This window comes from Pseudophryne corroboree, chromosome 1 (genome assembly GCF_028390025.1).
Source record: "Pseudophryne corroboree isolate aPseCor3 chromosome 1, aPseCor3.hap2, whole genome shotgun sequence".
In the NCBI taxonomy this organism is placed as follows: Eukaryota; Metazoa; Chordata; class Amphibia; order Anura; family Myobatrachidae; genus Pseudophryne; species Pseudophryne corroboree.
In genome coordinates, this window is record NC_086444.1 from 936,412,810 (window position 1) to 936,427,207 (window position 14,398).

General features: G+C 47.1%; 1 protein-coding gene across 1 annotated transcript in view; it reads right to left on the bottom strand.

Moving 5' to 3' along the window:
* Nucleotides 1-10,567, bottom strand: part of NDUFC1 (NADH:ubiquinone oxidoreductase subunit C1) — a 52,631-nt gene extending 42,064 nt beyond the window's left edge. Inside the window, exons 1-2 of the mRNA XM_063946491.1 lie at nt 10,384-10,567; nt 6,402-6,505 (exon numbers count right to left, since the gene is read on the bottom strand). Coding sequence (XP_063802561.1) covers nt 6,402-6,505; nt 10,384-10,453 — 174 coding nt within the window. The 5' untranslated portion in view covers nt 10,454-10,567. The remainder of the gene's footprint in view (nt 1-6,401; nt 6,506-10,383) is intronic.
* Nucleotides 10,568-14,398: the final 3,831 nt, after the last annotated feature.

Sequence of the window (14,398 nt, forward strand, 5' to 3'; positions counted from 1 at the left end):
ACTCATACCAGCCACACCAATCACACCGTACAACTTGTGATCTAAACCCAGTTAACAGTATGATAACAGAGGAGCCTCTGAAAGATGGCTTCCTAAACAATAACCCGAATTAGTTAACAATAACTATGTACAAGTATTGCAGATAATCCGCACTTGGGATGGGCGCCCAGCATCCACTACGGACTCCGAGAAATAGAATTATCGGTAAGTAAATTCTTATTTTCTCTATCGTCCTAAGTGGATGCTGGGGTTCCTGAAAGGACCATGGGGATTATACCAAAGCTCCCAAACGGGCGGGAGAGTGCGGATGACTCTGCAGCACCGAATGAGAGAACTCCAGGTCCTCCTTTGCCAGGGTATCAAATTTGTAAAAATTTACAAACGTGTTCTCCCCTGACCACGTAGCTGCTCGGCAGAGTAGTAATGCCGAGACCCCTCGGGCAGCCGCCCAAGATGAGCCCACCTTCCTTGCGGAATGGGCCTTAACAGATTTAGGCTGTGGCAGGCCTGCCACAGAATGTACAAGTTGAATTTTGTTACAAATCCAACGAGCAATCGACTGCTTAGAAGCAGGTGCACCCAACTTGTTGGGTGCATACAGTATAAACAGCGAGTCAGATTTTCTGACTCCAGCCGTCCTTTAAATGTATATTTTTAAGGCTCTGACAACGTCCAACAACTTGGAGTCCTTCAAGTCGTCTGTAGCCGCAGGCACTACAATAGGCTGGTTCAGGTGAAACGCTGATACCACCTTAGGGAGAAAATGCGGACGCGTCCGCAGCTCTGCCCTATGTCGAATGGAAAATTAAATAAGGGCTTTTATAAAACAAAGCCGCCAGTTCAGATACTCTCCCGGCCGAAGCCAGGGCCAGTAACATAGTCACTTTCCATGTGAGATATTTCAAATCCACCTTCTTTAGTGGTTCAAACCAATTTGATTTGAGGAAATCTAAAACTACATTTAGATCCCACGGTGCCACCTTAGGCACCACAGGAGGCTGTATATGCAGTACTCCTTTGATAAAAATCTGGACCTCAGGGACTGAGGCCAATTCTTTTTGGAAGAATATTGATAGGGCCGAAATTTGAACCTTAATAGATCCCAATTTGAGACCCATAGACAATCCTGATTGCAGGAAATGTAGGAAAACGACCCAGTTGAAATTCCTCCATCGGAGCACTCCGCTGCTCGCACCACGCAACATTTTCGCCAAATACGGCGATAATGCTTCGCGGTGACTTCCTTCCTTGCCTTTATCAAGGTAGGAATGACTTCTTCTGGAATGCCTTTTCCTTTTAGGATCTGGCATTCAAACGCCATGCCGTCAAACGCAGCCGCGGTAAGTCTTGAAAAAGACAAGTACCCTGCTGAAGCAGGTCCCTTCTCAGAAGTAGAGGCCACGGATCGTCCGTGACCATCTCTTGAAGTTCCGGGTACCAAGTCCTTCTTGGCCAATCCGGAGCCACTAGTCTTACTCCACTTTGCCGTATAATCCTCAATACCTTTGGTATGAGAGGCAGAGGAGGAAACACATATACCGACTGGTACACCCAAGGTGTTACCAGCGCGTCCACAGCTATTGCCTGCGGATCTCTTGACCTGGCGCAATACCTGTCCAGTGTTTTGTTGAGGCGAGACGCCATCATGTCCACCATTGGTTTTACCCAACGGTTTAATAGCATGTGGAAAACTTCTGGATGAAGTCTCCACTCTCCCGGGTGAAGGTCGTGTCTGCGGAGGAAGTCTGCTTCCCAGTTGTCCACGCCCGGGATGAATACTGCTGACAGTGCTATCACGTGATTCTCCGCCCAGCGAAGGATCCTGGCAGCTTCTGCCATTGCCCTCCTGCTTCTTGTGCCGCCCTGTCTGTTTACATGGGCGACTGCCGTGATGTTGTCCGACTGGATCAACACCGGTCTTCCTTGAAGCAGAGGTTCCGCCTGGCTTAGAGCATTGTAGATTGCTCTTAGTTCCAGAATGCTTATGTGAAGAGACTTTTTCAGGCTCGACCACACTCCCTGGAAATTTCTTCCCTGTGTGACTGCTCCCCAGCCTCTCTGGCTGGCACCCGTGGTCACCAGGATCCAATCCTGCATGCCGAATCTGCGGCCCTCCAATAGATGAGCCTCCTGCAACCACCACAGAAGGGATACCCTTGTCCTCGGCGACAGGGTTATCCGCAGGTGCATCTGAAGATGCGACCCTGACCATTTGTCCAACAGATCCCTTTGCATGGAATCTGCCGAAAGGGATTGCTTCGTAAGAAGCTACCATTTTTTCCCAGGACTCTTGTGCATTGATGTACAGACACCTTTCCTGGTTTTAGGAGGTTCCTGACCAGGTCAGATAACTCCTTGGCTTTTTCTTCGGGAAGAAAAACCTTTTCTGAACTGTGTCCAGAATCATCCCCAGGAACAGCAGACGAGTTGTCGGCATTAATTGGGATTTTGGAATATTCAGAATCCATCCGTGCTGCTTTAGCACCTCTTGAGATAGTGCTAAACCCATCTCTAGCTGTTCTCTGGACCTTGCCCTTATTAGGAGATCGTCCAAGTATGGGATAATTAATACGCCTTTTCTTCGAAGAAGAAATATTATCTCGGCCATTACCTTTGTAAAGACCCGAGGTGCCGTGGACAAACCAAACGGCAGCGTCTGAAACTGATAGTGACAGTTTTGTACAACGAACCTGAGGTACCCCTGGTGTGAGGGGTAATTGGAACGTGGAGATACGCATCCTTGATGTCCAAGGATACCATAAAGTCCCCTTCTTCCAGGTTCGCTATCACTGCTCTGAGTGACTCCATCTTGAACTTGAACTTCTTTATGTACAGGTTCAAGGACTTCAGATTTAGAATAGGCCTTACCGAGCCATCCGGCTTCGGTACCACAAAAAGAGTGGAATAATACCCCTTCCCTTGTTGTAGAAGAGGTACCTTGACTATCACCTGCTGAGAATACAGCTTGTGAATGGCTTCCAAAACCGTCTCCCTTTCTGAGGGGGACGTTGGTAAAGCAGACTTCAGGAAACGGCGAGGTGGCTCTGTCTCTAATTTCAACCTGTACCCCTGAGATATTATCTGCAGGATCCAGGGATTTACCTGCGAGTGAGCCCACTGCGCGCTGTAATTCTTGAGACGACCGCCTACCGCCCCCGAGTCCGCTTGCGAAGCCCCAGCGTCATGCTGAGGCTTTTGTAGAAGCCGGGGAGGGCTTCTGTTCCTGGGAAGGAGCTGCCTGTTGCTGTCTCTTCCCTCGTCCTCTGCCTCGTGGCAGATATGAATAGCCCTTTGCTCTCTTATTTTTAAAGGAACGAAAAGGCTGCGGTTGAAAGGTCGGTGCCTTTTTCTGTTGGGGAGTGACTTGAGGTAGAAAGGTGGATTTCCCGGCCGTAGCCGTGGCCACCAAATCCGATAGACCGACCCCAAATAACTCCTCTACGCATCGCCTGTCCACTGTCGTGTCCATAAAGCTCTTCTGGCCGAAATGGACATAGCACTTACCCGTGATGCCAGTGTGCAGATATCTCTCTGTGCATCACGCATATAAAGAAATGCATCCTTTATTTGTTCTAACGACAGTAAAATATTGTCCCTGTCCAGGGTATCAATATTTTCGATCAGGGACTCTGACCAAACTACCCCAGCACTGCACATCCAGGCAGTCGCAATAGCTGGTCGTAGTATAACACCTGCATGTGTGTATATACCTTTTTGGATATTTTCCATCCTCCTATCTGATGGATCTTTAAGTGCGGCCGTCTCAGGAGAGGGTAACGCCACTTGTTTTGATAAGCGTGTTAGCGCTTTGTCCACCCTAGGAGGTGTTTCCCAGCGCTCCCTAACCTCTGGCGGGAAAGGGTATAAAGCCAATAACTTCTTTGAAATTAGCAGTTTTTTATCGGGGCACCCCACGCTTCATCACACACGTCATTCATCACACACGTCATTCTCCTACCCACCCGAACTAAGATCTGATCAAAATGTTATCCCACTCCTACTTCTGCCACTAGTTACCTGCTATTATGTTTTTTTTTCTTTCCATTGCTCGCTTCACCCCACCATGTGTTTTTCCTGTAATGTTTACCTCCACTGATTGCACACTTTGCCATTGTGCCCTACATGCAGGGTACATCATACTACTACATAAGCATCAGTTTTCCCATATATGAACTTGGCCCTTGTATGGCTCACCTCCCACAGTGTAACCTTCAAAGTGCGCCCAACATGGCTGCCCCATATGGTACACTTGTGGATGGGATGAAAAATACATGGACCTTGTGGTTTTGTTGGAACCCTACTCTAAACTGTAGGACTCTGAAATCACCCCCATTTTGTGTCATCTCTTCTAGGGGTGGACTATTCCACCCTGGGTAATCCTACGCTTAGCGCCCAAGACGGCTGCTGCACTTGGTACCTATAAGGGTGGAATACACAACCCTTGGAAGTTATTACCCAAAATGCCTGCACCAATCCTGCGTTATGCTTTCTGTGGGCTTAAGGTTTTCTTTTATGTCTGTGTTGCTTGTCTATTGTTGTATTACTCAAATCCTCTGTATTATGTGCATTGTTTTTGATGTCTGTAAAGCGCCTTGAGTCCTGTTGGAGAAAGAGCGCTATATAAATAAAAATTATTATTATTATTATTATTATTATTTAATTCTTCTGATTCGGTAAAAACTACTGGTAGTTTTTTCACACCCCACATAATACCCTGTTTAGTGGTACCTGTAGTATCAGCTAAATGTAACATCTCCTTTATTGCCAAAATCATATAACGTGTGGCCCTTTTGGAAAATACGGTTGATTCGTCACCTTCACTACCGGAATCAGTGCCTGTGTCTGGGTCTGTGTCGACCGACTGAGGCAAGGGGCGTTTTACAGCCCCTGACGGTGTTTGAGGCGCCTGGACAGGCACTAAGTGAGTGTCCGGCCGCCTCATGTCGGCAAACGACTGCTTAAGCGAGTTGACGCTATCCCGTAATTCCACAAATAAAGGCATCCATTCTGGTGTCGACCCCCTAGAAGGTGACATCCTCATATTTGGCAATTGCTCCGCCTCCACACCAATAACGTCCTCATACATGTCGACACACACGTACCGACACACAGCAGACACACAGGGAATGCTCTATACGAAGACAGGACCCACTAGCCCTTTGGGGAGACAGAGGGAGAGTCTGCCAGCACACACCAAAAAGCGCTATATATGACAGGGATAGCCTTATGATTAAGTGCTCCCTTATAGCTGCTTTTATATTAATATATTGCCATTTATTTTGCCCCCCCTCTCTGTTATACCCTGTTTCTGTAGTGCAGTGCAGGGGAGAGACCTGGGAGCCTTCCTGACCAGCGGAGCTGTGACAGAAAATGGCGCCGTGTGCTGAGGATAGGCCCCGCCCCTTTTCCGGCGGGCTCGTCTCCCGCTATTTAGTACATTTAGGCAGGGGTAAATATCTCCATATAGCCTCTGGGGCTATATGTGAGGTATTTTTAGCCTTTTTAAAGGTTTACATTTGCCTCCCAGGGCGCCCCCCCCCAGCGCCCTGCACCCTCAGTGACTGCCGTGTGAAGTGTGCTGAGAGGAAAATGGCGCACAGCTGCAGTGCTGTGCGCTACCTTAAGAAGACTGCAGGAGTCTTCAGCCGCCGATTCTGGACCTCTTCTTGCTTCAGCATCTGTGAGGGGGCCGGCGGCGTGGCTCCGGTGACCATCCAGGCTGTACCTGTGATCGTCCCTCTGGAGCTTCATGTCCAGTAGCCAAGAAGCCAATCCATCCTGCACGCAGGTGAGTTCACTTCTTCTCCCCTCTGTCCCTCGTTGCAGTGATCCTGTTGCCAGCAGGAATCACTGTAAAATAAAAAACCTAAGCTAAACTCTCTAAGCAGCTCTTTATGAGAGCCACCTAGAATTGCACCCTTCTCGGCCGGGCACAAAAATCTAACTGGAGTCTGGAGGAGGGTCATAGGGGGAGGAGCCAGTACACACCACCTGACCTGTAAAAGCTTTACTTTTGTGCCCTGTCTCCTGCGGAGCCGCTATTCCCCATGGTCCTTTCAGGAACCCCAGCATCCACTTAGGACGATAGAGAAAAGGATAATGGATAATGTGAAGGTGAAAAAACCCAGCATTATTCTTCTCAGTTTGCTCACGTGTACCATCGCTCATTTACGTCTGTGATACAGGGTCACTGGGAGTATGGACATTTGTCCATTCTACTACATTCTAGGATATATGGCAGTCTAGCAGGTAACATACATGTGCAACTATACTGAAGATATTTGTTTTGTGATGATGCCATACACCCTCAATAGGTTTGGTCATGAATACTTATCCTGCCTATTCAGAGGGAAATTGTTCTTGCATTATTAGCAATATTTTCCATTTTGTGACACACTCACCAAAACCCAGAGTCCAACTGTAGTCCCTAGTGCCAGGCCAACTTTCAACCAGTATGGTTTAGCAGGATCATGTGCTCTCGCAGTAAACATCGATCGAGCAAGAACTGAAACAGTTGCAATAAACTTATTAGAAGAAAGGAATACTGCAATATGAATTTTGAATAAAATGTTTTACAATCCCATTAATCTGGAGCATGATTGTTTAAAATACATTTAAACATAAATAAATAATTGTACCCCGCATATTTATTGTTGATTATTTGGCAGATGTAGTTACGAAAGTGAAAACTGTTCTAACATACAAATAATATAAATAAATGAGCTATTAAGCCGTAAGTAGACAATCTTCAATTACTTTGAGACTGGTCAACTTTTTACAATAAACATATGAGAATTAAATGAGATATTAAACACAGAAGACAATATTGAGAGTATAGCAATAATTTGTATTCACACTTTTCCTTTTCGCAATACTTTAGCTTTTATATAGTTTTAGGATGGTTAATAAAAGTTCAGTTTTAACATGATTTTTACAGACCTCTAATATTATTAAACAAGGGGGGAATTTAATTGTTTTGGGTGTCAAATATCCTGTCTAAACGAGACTTTTTAGACGCCCAAACAAGTGTCATGATTTAATTGATACTTGTGCGCCCCAAGCATATTGCGCATATCACACTCAAACAGATAAAGTTTAGCCGTGTAAAACTATAAAACCCATGTAAAGTCCTGCTTTGGGCATCCAAATTTCTGTTTGGACGCCCAAAGTGATGACTTAGCACACATTTCTCCTCGCACCTCAGAAGGCTGCGAGACGGACTGTCATCCCCACGGCTAACGGGCATTTAAACGGAGCAACAAATTAACTGCTCCGTTTTGCGCCCCCTCGTGGTAGCTGTGGGGTAAAATAATTGAATCGGCCCCAACGTCTATTTAGAATGGTGTAATCTTCCAGTGAGTGCACCATATAGGAATACTTTGCGCTACATTTTTTCCTTAGGTCTTTGTAAGGATATTCACTTCCAACAGTCATGCTGCACAACCATAGGTCATTTATTGATTGATGTGCGTTCAATGTTTGAGTCTTTGGGGGGTCATTCCGAGTTGATCGCCTGCTAGCTATTTTTTGCAGCGCTGCGAACAGATAGTCGCCGCCTATAGGGGAGTGTATTTTTGCCTTGCAAGCGTGCGATCGTATGTGCAGCTGAGCACTACAAAAAAAGTTTTCTGCACTTTCTGAGTAGCTCAGAACTTACTCAGCCGCTGCGATCACTTCAGCCTACTCTTGTCCGGAACTTACGTCGGACACCCGCCCTTCAAACGCTTGGACACGCCTGCGTTTTTCCAAACACTCCCACAAAACGGTCAGTTGCCACCCACAAACGCCCTCTTCCTGTCTATCTCCTTGCGATTGGATGTGCGAATGGATTCTTCGTTAAATCCATCGATCAGACCCATACGACGCGCCTGCGCATTTGCAGTGCATATGCATGCACAGTAGTGACCTGATCGCAGCACAAAGAAAAATTCTAGCGTGCGATCAGGTCGGAACGACCCCCTTTATACATAAGTAAATCTGAGATGCCTCCAGTGGCCATCTCGATACAAATCCTGGTGGCTACATTTGCACATTTATGCACAGCTACAATTACTAAATCGCAGCTGCAATGGCATTTGCTTACATCTCTGTACCCATAATAAGGGGTTGGGAACGGGATCCTGACAGAACACAGACAGCGGTATGCCGACATTGTTTGAAAGGTAAGCTGACCATACCTTTTACCCTTCCCTCTAGCAACCTAACCCTAACCCTCCCTGGCATACTAACATTCAGGATTCTGGCTGTCAAGATTTCAGTGCCGGTCTTCTGACCTGCGGCATCATGAACATTAGGATGCCAACCACATTCCATAATCAGAAGGCACCAGAGTGTACGTATGTATATTTGTGTGTGTGAAAATATTACATCTGCTCTGCCAGTGTGGTAGTTGTTCTCCATGACTAAATATCTGCAAGCACCAGATTTGCCCTTTTAAGTACTAAGAGGTTAATTTATCACCATCCGCATCTGATGTTGCGGATGACAGGTAATAAACTCGACCAAACTCGCACTGCGATACTTGAGTACATCGCATGCATATATCAATTATCGCATGCAGGGACAGGGGTTGTGGTCAAGTTCTGTTCCTGCGATGCCTCTTGGCAGCATCATCGGGGTATTTTTCGTAAAAAATACCCCGATAGCCTGCTGCGCATGCGCCGCCGCCCGTTGCAACCGCCGCCACGTCCCCCATCCTTCCCCCGCTGGATAGAGAACCCCCCCCCCCCCCCCCCCCGGTATCATACTTACCAGTCCCAGGAGCCAATGTCAGCTGCACCGGTGAGCACTGCCAGGTGCCTCTTCTGCGCTGTGATCTGAGATGCTGTAAAGTGAGCTGTCGTTTTGCAGCGTCACTTTACTGCACCGGGACCCGGCAGCGCTCAGCGGACACCGGCTCCTGGGTGCTGGTAAGTATGCTTTCTAATTTACTTTTTTCTTTTTTCACACTGTGATCAGCTTGTGGCACACATAGCTGATCACTAGAGCCCGGTCCCCGCACAGCTTTGTCTGCCAGGGGGCAGAGAAAGCTGTGCAAAGAGTGCAGGTCGCAGTGCTGCCCTGTGATCTCGCCAGCCTGAGCTGGCGAAATTATCACAGGGCACACTGCAGTATTTTTATTTTTTTTTAGTAAATTTGGCCACATCGCATTTCCCATTATAAGTATGGGGAATGAGATGTGGATTACTAAGAAAATTACAATTTTCACAGCAGTGAAGTGAGCGATCTACTAGATTTGGCATGCATGCATGCCAAATCTAGAGCCAGTGATAGCGACGCGCTGGGCCACGCATTGCTATGGGCATACACACGGAGAAATCTGTGCTTAATTTCTAAGCAATCTAGTCAGATTGCTTAGAATGTAAGCACGGCTCTCTGTGTGTACCCCCCTTTAGGCTCCGCAGTTGTTGTTGTTCAGCAACATAATGCAGAAAGTGACTGATCAGTTATAGCTCAACAACCGCCAGAGTAGTAATACCCTACAACAGTGGTTCTCAAACTCGGTCCTCAGGACCCCACACAGTTCATGTTTTCCAGATTACCTAGCAGGTGCACAGGTATATTCATTACTCACTGACCCATTTTAAAAGATGCACAGGTGGAGCTAATTATGTATTAGTGATTGTGAGAGGAGACCTGGAAAACATGCACTGTGTGGGGTCCTGAGGACCGAGTTTGAGAACCTGTGCCCTACAAGATAGACTTTACACAATGCTTCCAGATTTACAGTGGTGGCTTTTAAAAAAAAATAAAAAAAAAACAATGAAAAGACATGCAGTAACATTTTTCTGTTTGACCCTTATTGAAAGATTGATTACGTGAATTATGCATATTGACAAGGAGGACACCAGTCAGCAGCAACATACAAATTTACTGGCTTTTAGCGTCGCACAGATAAATGTGACACTACAGGATTAGAAACATGGATGCAGAAACTAAGCCGTGTTCATAAAACAGGTCAATAGGATATATATATATATATCTATATACATATATACATACATACCTCATTTCACACACATATACAATACTATATACAGTATATGATGCCGGATAAAGCATTCGCCCTAGCGCAGCAGAGGACACTGCCACATCTAACAGCGTGGTCAAGGTCACTTGTTTTGTTTACATAATCACATTATTACTAGGCTAGTTTTATTATATATAATTTTGTTTTTAAAAGCTAATATTAAATGAAGAGACGGCATAATATCTGCATGATCCCATACTATAGCACTGAGCATAGCATAGCATTGCATTGCATTGCATTGCATTCCATTCCATTCCCCCCCACAGGAACACACTACGCTATACCGTGACCATGCTCTGTACTTGCCATATACATATATACAGGGCGACCGCAGGAATAGATAACACACGTACCTATGGAGGATGAAGCAGCAGCAGGCCTTCCCCTCCCCAGCGCCCCGGCCGCCAGCTGAAACACCGACATAGCAAAGACAAACGCTACGGAACGATACAGCCCAGGAGAGATCAGCTCGGCAATCCTTCCCCCTACTTCCTAGACGTAAATAATCGACCACTGAGCTTTCGATCAAGCAGAGTATTGTATAACATCAGGACTGTAGAATGGCCACGTGACTGCCTTTGGACGTCCAGTCGTACACTTTGGGGGTGAAACCGACTTGATCGTAGCTGTGCTAAATTTAGCACAGCTATGATCAAGGGGGGTCATTCCGAGTTGATCGCTCGCTGCTGATTTCCGCAGCGCAGGGATCATGTAAAAAAAGGGCAAAACTGCGCATAGCCGCATACGTATGCACCACAATGCGCAGGCGCATCATATGGGTACAAAGCAGATCGTTGCTGTACAATGCTTCTAGCGACTAATCCATTCGCACAGCCGATTGCAAGGAGATTGACAGGAAGAGGGCGTTTATGGGTGTCAACTGACCGTTTTCTGGGAGTGGTAGGGAAAATGCAGGTGTGACCAGGCATTTGCAGGACGGGTATCTGACGTCAATTTCGGGACCTCCGACGCTAGAATCATCGCACAGGATAAGTAACTACGGGGCTGGTCTTGTTTTGCACAGAATGATTTTGTACCGCTCGGCTACAAATGCGATCGCACACTTGCAAAGCAAAAATACACTCCCGTGGGCAGCGACTATGCGTTTGCACGGTTGCTAAAAGTAGCTAGCGAGTGATCAACTCGGAATGAGGGCCCAGCACAGGGCTAGCCCGCCCCGCATGTCAGTCCCTGCCCCGTTGCGGAAGTGCAAAAGCATCGCACAGCGGTGATGCTTTTGCACTTCAGGAGTAGCTCCCGGCCAGCGCAGCTTTTGCGTGCTGGCCAGGAGCTACTCGTCACTGCCCGGGTCGCAAGCGGCTGTGTGTGACGTCACGCAGCCGCTGCGGCCTGCCCCCCGCACGGTCTGGCCACACCTACATTGGACGGACCGCGCCCACAAAACGGCAGCCAAATGCCACCCAGCGACTGCCTCTGCCTGTTGATCAGGTACCGGCACATGCACAGTTTTGACCTGATTGCTGTGCTGCGTAGAACTGCAGTGAGCGTCAGGTCAGAATGACCCCCTTTGTTTTGTGTTTTTAAATTATACAAAAGATCCATGGGGGCGGCAGATGTACTAAGCCTAGGAGAGAGGTAAAGTGGAGCGAGATAAAGTACCAGCCAATCAGTGTTTAACTGTCATGTTACAGGCTGTGTTTAGAAAATGACAGGAGCTGATTGGCTGGTAGTTTATCTCTCTGCAAGGCTTAGTGCAGCACATTTGCCCCATAGGACAATTACTTGCTGGTGCAGGAAATACATTAGAGATGATGAGCAGGGCCGGATTAAGCCCTCGGGGGGCCCAGGGCACTCAAGACAGGGGGCCCACCCTACCAGCAACCATCCCCCGCAGGTGCAAATGCAGGATTCGGAAGGGGGGGGGGCGGATTTGATGCATGCATGCATGTGTGTGTGTGTGTGTGTGTGTATATATATATATATATATATATACATACATGTACACACCCACATACACACAAATACATACACAAAAAACACACACATAGAAAATATACACACATACATATACACACATAGAACATATACGCACAAACACACACACAGAGAGAACACATGAACACACACATAGACACACACACACATAGAACACAAACTGTGCGCACACTTACACTGAAGCCTGCCCTGAGGAAAGGGGGGTGAAGAAGCCGCAGTACATATTACTGGGAGCCAGGGCAACAGTTCACCATTCGACCCTGCCCCAGAGCAAAATGCCGCAATGGAAGGGGGCGGGGCTAATAGACGTAATTCTATAAGAGTTATTTAATATTAGCCCCCTCTGCTCTGACCCACCAATTGCGGCATACACCTACGAGTGGACGGGGCTCCGAGCAGCGGCCATTGAAAAAAAAAATGTATCCACTCCGCACAAAACCCACCACTGGCGAAAGGAGCCGTCGGGGGAAAGGCCCCACACTGCAGTGGGGGGTAGCGAGGAGGAGGAGAGGAGAAAGACGCTGGGCTGCTGGGGAGGGAGGATTCCACGCTGCCAGCGGGTGTGTGATGTCCCGCATGTGGCTGTGCGTGCGGCTCCCTCCGCCCTCCTCACGGGCTGCGCGGGTCAGGGACTAATACAGGCAGCAATCTCCAACCTCCATTGCTGTCAGGAGAGCTGCTAGCAGTGTAGGCTGGAGAGGGGACAACAGCTCCAGAGCAGGAGGTCCCTCATGACGGGGGCCTGGGGTACTGACCCCCTGGGACCCCCTTAATCTGGCTCTGATGATGAGTAATAGCTAGGGATGCCATTATCAATCGATTCAAAATCATCAGTGGTTTGGTCACTGTTGAATAATGTTACCATGGATGTGGGAAAAGCAGATGGTTTCCCGCCACTGATGGTATAGAATCACACGATGGTTCTTCACACACACCCCTACAGAATGAAGAGACACAGAGAATAGCTCTGCCGCCTACTCCTGCAAAGTCCAGCCCCAGCTTCTGATTGGCCCCCAGGCCAATCAGTAAAAATACAGGGATGACCATCGGGTTGTGTAACCATCGATGGTTATCTATTGCATAGTATGCAACGATGGAAATATGCTGTTTCTCGATCGATGGTGACCATCGATGGCAGGCACGCCAATGGCCATCCCTAGTAATAGAGCAGGTGTAATAGTTGATAATGTCGATATTATCTTAAACCATAAAGCTATACCTCTAGATACACTTTTACCGTAGAGCCGCTATGGCCGCTAGACTGAATACACGTGCTACGCACTTTGTACGCTATTTGCGTACAGAGTCCCGTACGTGGTACGTACTTGGCGTACACACGCCGCACTGAGTGTACAGAGTACGCACAGCGCGCGCACACACAATTGATAACCTTTAAACCTTATTCGTAATGCAATGCACTGTTATTCTTACACTCTAAACCATGTGTTGCAAAGCACTGTAATGATGTTATACTTTAAACCTTAAGTAGCGCTGGCGGTATAAAGTACCCGCAGTGCGTACACCTTATCAATACTTATAAACCTTATACAGTTAAATACGCTTTAAACCCTTGCAGGAAAGTGAGGACACAACACCGATTTGTAGTTGAAACCACAGGGTTCTAAGGCCACAGTGGATTATTTCAAAAGGTAAAACAGTACAAATCATACACTACAGGCTAACAAGATAAATCTAAAACAGAATAATGGCTACAGAAAATGTACATAAGTGAGAATGTTTGCAAGCGAAATCTGGACCAGTCCTCCGCTTATCAGGTAGAAAGCGTTCAGAGTCTTCTGACCGGCCAGGCAACAACGGGCTTTTTATACACAACTTACATACGCAATACATCGGTCACTGTAATCTCATTGTCCATTGGACACAGAGATGTGTCTTTACATTACAGGAGAGGTCATATGTTGATTTGAAAAGGTGGGCGATGTCTTTCTCAACTGCCCTTGGGGGTGGTATCCTCTGGATTCCCGCCGCATACATAATATACAGTAAATACATTTAAGGTTCATATTCTACTTTTGCACATAACTATACGCTGGAACATGCGATCTTTCTCTAACAATACCGGAATGTTACCCTTAAAATACCCTACAGTTGGATACTAGACATCACCTTCTAACCTTTATCTGACCCTTCCTATCATGCAAAGGCGAATCCCTTAGTCCTGGAACTGTTTAAACTGTTGATACTCGCTGATGTGGTGCAAGGGAGCTATATCTAAAATGTACACTATTTGGGTTAAATATGTAATGTTCTAATAACCCTCTATGCGCTCACAAACTCCGCCGTAAATACCCATACCACGCGCAGGAACGCGGGGGCGATCATACGCAAATTGCGGATATGTGCACGCACGGCGAAGTAAGTGCACGCGCAGTGGGCATGTGCATGGGGTTA